This window comes from Halyomorpha halys, unplaced genomic scaffold (assembly GCF_000696795.3).
Source record: "Halyomorpha halys isolate HHAL.00 unplaced genomic scaffold, Hhal_1.1 Scaffold1179.1, whole genome shotgun sequence".
NCBI classification, from domain to species: Eukaryota; Metazoa; Arthropoda; class Insecta; order Hemiptera; family Pentatomidae; genus Halyomorpha; species Halyomorpha halys.
In genome coordinates, this window is record NW_027113079.1 from 199904 (window position 1) to 209221 (window position 9318).

A 9318-nucleotide genomic window follows, 5' to 3' on the forward strand; every position below is an offset into this window, starting at 1 on the left:
TAAAAACAAAAATGTACTGATTCCTGCGTTGATCCCAAAACGTGCAATATGAAACTAGTTTATTTAGAATGTCCTTTTTATGATTCGTATTTCTGTCGTGATAAGGCTGAATTTGAAGCTTGGAAACAAAAAAGGAGCAATTGCTAAAAAATAATTCTCGTCTCCAATCATAACATATTTTAAAACATTCAAAGAATAATATGTTGAATAGTTAGTTAGCCTTAGACTGAAATGCAATGCATTTTGTAATTTTCAAATATAAAATAAAGTCATGAATAAATATTCTATTTTAAAATGCAATAGAATAATTTTAGGACCGTAATAGCCTTATAAAAAATATTTAGTAAAGGTGTAAATATTAGAATGGTGGTCAATCTTTAGATGCTAGTTAATCAAATAGATGTGTTTAAAAAAAATGCGTTTTGATTTTCATGTTTGTAACTTAATCATGCTGACCATCTTCACCTGCAATCTCCATTGTAGATTAATAAACATATAGGAGAAATTATATAAAACTTGATATATTTTATTTTTAAAAGTTTATCGCATATTTAAAATGTTAAATCAGGGCTCACCATACGTGTCGAGTTAATAAAAAAATTATAAGTTTTTTTTTTTTATTTCTTGTATCGTTATTGACCCCCTAAAACATGCTATCTTCCATACTAGATCTATCAATCACCCATTATTTCTATACATTTTTTACTTTTAATAAATTATATTGTATTAATTTTTTTTTTTCCAGTGCAATGCAGCAGTTGGTGTGAAAGCTTTCTTTGATATGATGCACGATGGGCCCCATAAAGTCATGCTGTTTGGAGCAGCGTGTACACAAGTCACAGATCCGATTGCAAAGGCATCAAAAAGATGGCACCTCACCCAGGTAAATACATTATTATCAGTTAATACGAATAATATACATAGTGTTTGCAGAAATAAATTAGAAATAAAATCTTCAAAAATATTTATTTATATTTCATCGAAGTTGCAATTAAACCAAGGAAATTCCCAACCCATGAATTTTACTCGTTAACAAGCAATGTGTCCTTCCATTTTATCTCTCACCCAGCGTGGAGTTTCAACTCACCCATTCCACAGATACAATAAAACAATTAGTACACTTTGGTTTTTTTTTTTAGTTAGATATCTATCAATGTGCCTTGAAATGCTTAATTGAAGTGGAAAAAGTATTTCAATCATTAAAACACATATAGAAGACAACTCAATATCTGATTGTCGCTTATGCTCTAAATCTCACCAAGAAGGCCGAAAAAATCGTTATATTAGGTTAGAGCATATGAAATGTTGGATTTTTTTTACAAGCAAATATTTCTTTTCCTGTTATGCTTTTGTTTTTGGCAAAACCTGGTTTATATAGGTGATAAGAGTTCTTTTTTTGTTACTTGTTTTTAATTTTTTACCGGTATGAAATCCACCTATATTCGTATAATTTTTTATATGAGCATAAACTTAGTAATAATGCTGCAAAAGCTACACCCGATATAAACTATGCGTTTAGGGAGAATACTGTTAAAGATCGAAAACTGCAGCGTTAGTTTTAAAAATTTTAGTCAGGTGATTTTTCACTGCAAAACGAACCGCAAGGAAGTCCCAAAGCCGTGCGGCCGCATGCATCGCGCAGAACAATTGCACAATTAAATTAATTGAAATTTGAAGTTTTTCAGCTGCCAGCCTTCTCACCGGATCTCTCCCTAAACGAATTTCATTGTTTTAAGCAATCGGGTCTGTTTTTACGAGCTAAACAGTATTAAGATGAAGACAGACTGAAAAATTCGATATCTTAATTAATTGGTTCCATAGATCAGAATTTTTTTAAGACAGGCATATATGCTTTAAAGTTCCACTGGGAAAAGATAAAGCGAATGGAACATATTTTGATTAAATAAACAGCTTGTGAAAAAAGATATGCAGTTTTATATATTCACTTAAAAATACGACATTTCAGATGCACCAATCTAATGATATTTAATTTTTTTAATCAATCAAATCTTTTTTGAGCCACCACGAAAAAATTCTTGCAGTGAGGAAAAATCATGCACGAATCCAATGAATGATAGTTGAGACGAGGCGTTGGGTCATCCGTTGATTTGTTTTTAACAGGTTTATAGAAATACAAATACCGTAGTTTTGATTTTTTCGGGATCAAGAGGAATAGCTTTAGCGAAGTAATTTTATTTAACCTAAGCCCTCGTGATCTTTGGAATACAATTCTAAGGCAAGAAAGTAGAAAGTTCCAAGGGAAGATAAGTACATCATCCCTGGTTCCACACCTAGCTTGGGATTATGAAATTCCCAGCACTCTGATAATGCACCGTGAACCTATTAACAAATCATTCCAATGCTTGGATAAACAAACGGTTGAAGGATCCTACCATACTCCAAAAACTGTTAGTTCATACGATTTTTTAATTATTATAATTACACTTGGATTTTCCAGTATAATTGTATTGAGCAAAGCATGCGAGAGCATGGATAAGGGTATTTATTTAGCTCCTTTCCTAAAAACTCTATTAAAGTTGTCATGCATTCCTTTTTTCAGCTATGTATATTTTCTTAACTAAATGTTTCTGTACATTTTTTAAAACTTATTGTTCCGTTAATAGATGACTCGATTTCGCGATTCTAAAACTCTATAAACAAGTGTTTCAAAGTGGGTATTCATTCCAAAACAAATATGTTATCACAAACAAAATTGTGTTTCCATGTAAATAAAACAAAGTAAATAAAAAGTAGAAATATATTTTACAATGTGAATAATTCTTGTTTGGCCAACTTTTCGTGGTTTAATATTTATTCCTTAATGTTTAAATATGTGAATTGCTTGTACACAACAACACCATTAAATCTTCCTTGGATAGGATAGTATTTGAAAATAGATTACTTAGCTTCCACAAGATATATATGATGAATCTACGAAATCATAGAAAAAGTTCATAATCCAAAAAAATCGTTTGTTATCTTCTTCTAAACTAAGTTTAATGCACATTATCCAGGTATTCTGTATATTACATACACTTTACATGAATGTTAGTTTCAATTACGACTTATACTATCTAATATCTGATGTAGCTTTCCTTTGATTCGTTTTTCCACCTGGTCCCTTACTCTCGACAATCCTAGAAGTTGTTGTAGGTTTTTTATATAGCCTTTTCTCGAAAAGTTGATCTCTTTTATTAAATAATTGCACCTCTTTTGTATTTTGTTAAGGCTCTCCATGCTATGCTTCACTAGCATTGCCTTCTTTTTCATAAACATCCGCGCTGCTCTGGTTTCATCCAGTTCATTTTTCAGTTTCTTGGCCGCGTTATAGATTTTCCTAGCAAGACTTTCAAGAATGTTAGGATTAAAGTCGGAGGTAATTTTGTTAAGAATACTCTCTTCATAATCGTCACTGACCGTTGTTGAGCTCTTACCATAATTGAAAGGTAAAATGTGTAAGAGGTTATAAGCGGACAGAGCTGGATCGTTCCCTGGTATTATTGTACTATCATCAATATCGTGATGTGGGAAAGCTTGTGCCTCCTGCTTTTCATTATCAGATTCTTCGTATTCCAGAGCTTTGCTGGTTGTCGTATGTTCTTCATATCCTTCGTAATATTCATCGTAATAGTCGGTATCTTTCATATCATCATCGTATATATCAGAGTCCTCAGTTAAGGGCGGATGAATTTGAAGGCATGTACTATTATTCATTGTCTTGGATGTTGAACATTTCCTTCTGATGCACTTTGATCTTCCATGCTGTTCCGTCGAAGTAGAGACGGAAATACGTTTTCTCTTTTGGAAACACGAATTTGATGTTGATAGATCTGGTGGAACAGAAGCAATTATTTTTCTCACTGATTCAAAAGTAGTACGTTTCCTACGCCGCTTGGAAATACGCCGAGGCTTCTTAAAAAAATCATCGAAAACTGTACTTTTCGGACGCACGGAGTTAGAATATGTTTTTCCCGAGCTTTCATGGTTCAAGGTCACGTAATTCGATGATTTAAACCCAGTTCTGTTATATTTTTTACGTTTTTTTAAGTTCTTAGTAAATGTTACTTTCTTCTCATGCACTTTAGCTAATTCTTTCACCAAATTGTTGGAGCATAAGCAGCATGGCATTTGAACTTTCTCTTTGTAACTCTCACAAGTAAAGACATCTGGGCATTCATCATCTTCTTCTGTGGTAGACATCTCACAAATGGAGGTCGTTATTTCGCGGCACATTGCTGTCGTTATTTTGCGACACTTTGTTGTTACCTCGGGACACGTTGTTATTTCGGGGCACATTGTTGTCGTTAAACACTCACAACTTTCTTCTTCTGTTGTTGGTATTTCAATAGAGCATTCTTTTAAACATTTTATTTTATTTCTACCACCACAAGCACAATTACCATCATTATTCACATTTAGCAAAATGGTATTGTTCACTTTATACCACTGCTGCCGATTTTTACCACGTGGTCTCAAATGGTTCGTGAGCCGTATTTTTTTCCTTTTATTTGTACAACTAGGACAGCATAAAGGTGTAATTTCTTTTTTAAAACACGATAAGCTGGATTTGCATTTGCAAGCAGGAGTACTAACAAGACGACGGACGCTTATATTCACAATATTCGAAAAATTCTCTGTGGAATTTGACTTATTTCCTTTTTTCCTTTTGTGATTAGAAGGTTTAATTTTTTTCTTTTTACTAAACCTTTTACTTCCTTTGAATTTTGCCTGAATTGTTGTGGGTTTTGTTACATGTTTGTATTCCTTACTGTTTTCTTCTTCGTTCAGCTCGTTTTCCTCTGAATCGATGCCTTTCTTACTCGTGTGTAGTTCAGGGTATGGTGAAGAATTACGATATTTCCATTTATCATTGAAATATGTCTCGTCTGATAGAGTTTTCATCATATTCCACAGGGTATCAAATGTTTTTAACGTTTTATTCTTTAAAGAAATTGATTTGTATGGAATTTTAGAATTTCCCATAATTTCCGATGATTCGTTAGGAGTTGTGATGGTCTCATCCACATCCTCATCTGTGACATATTTATACCTCATGGTTTTTACTCTTTTCAAAAAATGAACTGTGCTAGTAGCGTAGAACAAATCTTCGTCCGCTGCCAACTCTTTTAGTAGCTCCGCTTTGTAATCTTTTTTCTTACTCGCCCCATAAGTGGCAAACAAATTTGTTGTTGTAGATTTTTCCATTACATAAAATGTCTCTGTATACGAAATCAAGGAATAAAAAACAAACAAGTAGTACCATCTGCTGTTTTGAAGCCATCTGTAAAAGTAATAATTATTATAAATTTCATCACCATTGACTTCATCAAATGTTAATAACTTAAAAAATATATTCATCTAATTCCTAATTCATCTACATTTTCATAATATCTTTATGAATTCTCTATTATAGATCGTATGATAAAGTTCATGAACTTATGATATAGAATAAATAAAAATAAAATATTTGAATATTAATTCTACACTTTATTCTGTATTATACCCTATATTTGCATTGTTGAATGATATAAACGATAATTTTGTAACCAAATTTGTATTCTTTAATTTTTCTCAAGATGGGATGTATGTAGTATGATTACCAGGGGTCAAATATTTATGCATGTAACAAAATATTGCTTAGGTAAGCAATGAAGTAGAACAACGTACCTTAATTATTTCTTATAAAAACAAGCTCAGATAACAAAACATATATAATACTTTTCAAAACCGTTTTATCGTTAAAAGAAATGTTTCTAAGAGAGAAAAAAATAAAAAGTTCATGTATAATTAACAATAAAATTTATTTTAGTTATTTATTTAAGCTATCAATTTTTTTTTTATTAAAAAATTAGTCTATAAAACTTTTCTTAGATGGTTAAAATAAACTGGCTCCTAGAGTTAAAAACAATTTGTATGTATTTATTGGCTTTCTATGGCATAGAAGTGAATTAAAACGGAAATTACATGTTAAACGTAAGAGTAAGGGAGAGAGTTGACAATGAAATATTGTAAGCATTCATATTATAAGATTGGTAAACATAAAATCTAATATTACATATTTTATGAAATGTCCTTGCTGACATTTACATACTATTCAAATAAAACAACAACACTATCTGAGCCATCCTATGACTTGTTAATTGCATTATACTCTTATAATGTAAATAGTTATATATACAGCTAAATTTATTTAAACTATTAGAATAAATTAAGAAAAATGTTCAGAAAGATTAGCCCTAAGAAGCAGGTTATTTTTCAATTAGTATAATGTAATTATACCATAATTTAGTTAGTATAATGTAATTATACTATAATTTAGATAGTATAATGTAATTATACTATAATTTAGTTAGTATAATGTAATTATACTATAATTTAGATAGTATAATGAAATTATACAATAATGTAGTTAGTATAATGTAATTATACTATAATTCAGATACTATAATGTAATTATACTATAATTCAGATAGTATAATATAATTATACTATAATTTAGTAAGTATAATCCTAAAATTAAAATTCTATAATTTATATTATAATGTAATTATCCTATAATTTATAGTATAATTATTCTATAAATAATAAATAGATATAGACACAGTTAAATTTATATAACCTAATTATATCACTCCTTCCTTTATAAACTCTCTAACCACTCAAACCCCATAGTTTCTAACCTTGCATCCTCTTCCATTCCTGACAATCCTCCGAGGCGTCTGAAAAGAAGATGGCCACGAGACCAGCTAATATAAAATGTCATTAGGGTGCTACCAATGGGTAGCTTCTCTACACCCCTGTAACACTCCAATTTAACTTAGATCAGACTTACTAAATGTATTATAATGTACAGTTGTATATAGCAATAAATAAATATTTAAAAAAAAATTTAACCTATTTGAATAAATTAAGAAAAATGTTCAGGAAGATCTGTCCTAACAAGCAGCTTATTTTATTTTTCAGTTATCCTCCTTTTATTTATAAAAAAGAAAAACATTCATAAGAATAATAACATATATACGAGGCGTACTTTTGTTGCCATTTTGAGGCAAAGAGGCTGGGTCCGCCGAAGGCAGATTGAGTTAGTGGTGTAGCCTATCTGGGTGGTGTTGATCTCAAGAGTACAAAAGGAATAATAAGGAATTAGTTAAACAAGAGAATAACGAAGGAACCTGGTTTATTCTGAGATTAAGGAAAACATAATTAGACGATTCGGGGGCCAGCAAACCGGAAATCACTAATTATATTAAACGCTTATAGAATAAGGAAGGAGTCCATTTATTTCGAGAGAGGGTTGATGCAGTAAAATCTCGGCCAATCAGAATCAAGAAATAACAGACGGCTTGGCCTTCGATGTAGAAAAGAGACATTCCTCACTGAGCAAAGGTCAATACATTCTCTCTTACGTAGTGATGTGGACACAGTTCAGCGGGAGCTCAAGGAACAAGATCATTTGGAATTATCTAGAACAACCTCTGTAGCACAAGAAAACTTTTAAATTACAATTTTTTTTTTTAATTTTATACAACATTTACCATAATACCTTATATTGTAAGAAGATAGCCCGGGTGGTGGTCAATAAAGATATCAAAATAGTAAAATAAAACTATTTATTGTTAACCAACGTTTCACTCCACTACTTCATACGGTCAACTATCTTCTTCCAATAATGCTTTATAGTAACATTAACATTTATAAAATCAAATATGAGCTACAAAATGCTAATAATAATGGGTTATTATAATACCAATAATGATTGATTAATTAATTCATTGTGAACGCAGAAAACATTGGGGGTTGTTAAAATTTTATAATATTATTTTATAAAGGTTCTATGTGAATCATTTTTGGTTTGGCGTTTACTGCGGAATTATTCCTTTTCAGAATTATTTAAGGATGTGTTAAACCTCATTTTTCATTTGATCCATTCATCAAGTATATGAGTTATTATTTTTTACTGACTATACCTATTCGATTATGACTACTTGCCATAGAGAAGAAATTGGAAAATCGGACTCTCATCCTTCAGGAATAATTCCACAAGACAAAGAAATTTAAAATTAAAAAAAAAAGAGGTATTGATTGATATGTTGAAGTGTTCTTATGGATTGCTTCGAGCCACAAGTCCCGTCCATCTTAATCTCCTTACCTTCATACACTGACCTGTCTCTCCAAGCAATTCACTGTTAGCTCTTCTCCTTCAACTCTTAAGTCTGGTCTCAGATCGCTCCTGTAATTGTACTGAGGACTTTCCTTTCAAATACCTTGACTCTGATTTCTATTTTCGCAGCCGAATATAAGAGCTGGCTTTATTGTACCAAGTTTCTGGGCATTGTCAGTCCTTAGGGTATAGTCAGAGTTTTGCTTAGCTTCAGATTCTTAGTGATTTTCCGGGATTGAATTATTCTGGGCAAAGAGGAGGTCTTTGTTTGCACTCGTTGTATGTTTCTCTAATCAGTCAGTTGAAAATTTATTATGGAACCGATTTATTTGAAATTCTCTAATTTCGGAAAAGATTAGCTTATATTTATGTGACTGCGTGTGTGCTTTAAACAAAATAAATTTTAAAAAGAATTCTTTTAATTAAAACATGTTATATATGAATTTATTCCAAAAATGAAACAGCTATTAAAATTGGTAATTGGGCAAAATTTTCGAACAGCTGTTTAAAAAGTATCCAAGCTGTTCTAACACACTATTGCATAATATTTCAGTTTCTAATTATTAATATGCAGGTGACGCAGCCAAACGTTATAATATAATTTAAATTATAAAATTAAATAGACTTTGTGAAAAACCGTTAATATATACAACAAGTAAATTTGCTGTAGGTGACGTAGTGACATGATACAAACATGTGGAGAATCTACCCGTTGATAGAACTCCAATAACATTTCTAGAGGAGAAGATCTCGAGGTCATATTCTTTTCAGACGCCTAGAAGGATTATTATCTTCTATTCTAATCTTATTATTATCAGAGATAATGAAGGAGAAGCTAGGTTAAAAACAAGTGGATTTGGGTGGTTGGGAAGTACATCATGGAAGGAATGGTATCTGGTTTTGGACAAATCGGCAACATATGGGACATTGAGGTCCTGATGGATGACTTGGTTTGTGACAAAATAAGAAGAATTCAAGTTTAATAATCCTTTAACTGGAAGATTCTTATGGTATTAACTGGATTTAGTGAATGACACAATTTCTTCCTTATTAAACTATAATAGTTTATTTCATATCATACAGCAACGTTTCGGGAGATTTCCCCCATCTTCAGGCTGCTAAAAAACAAATTCAACAAAACCATAAATATGTGCTTA

General features: G+C 31.3%; 2 protein-coding genes across 4 annotated transcripts in view; one reads left to right on the top strand and one right to left on the bottom strand.

The window, feature by feature from the left end:
- Positions 1–745: 745 nt before the first annotated feature.
- The window catches only part of GABA-B-R2 (gamma-aminobutyric acid type B receptor subunit 2), a gene marked incomplete at its 5' end in the record, with an annotated part of 146850 nt that continues 138277 nt past the window's right edge, over positions 746–9318 (top strand). Inside the window, 1 exon segment of the mRNA XM_014433270.3 lies at positions 746–883. Within this exon segment, the coding sequence (XP_014288756.3) occupies positions 746–883 (138 nt within the window).
- LOC106688694 (uncharacterized) overlaps positions 2745–9318 on the bottom strand; it is a 13433-nt gene continuing 6859 nt past the window's right edge. For all 3 annotated transcript variants that reach the window (XM_014433272.2, XM_014433273.2, XM_014433271.2), the window contains exon 2: positions 2745–5281. In XM_014433272.2, coding sequence (XP_014288758.1) covers positions 3055–5205 — 2151 coding nt within the window. In that variant the 5' untranslated portion in view covers positions 5206–5281 and the 3' untranslated portion in view covers positions 2745–3054. The remainder of the gene's footprint in view (positions 5282–9318) is intronic.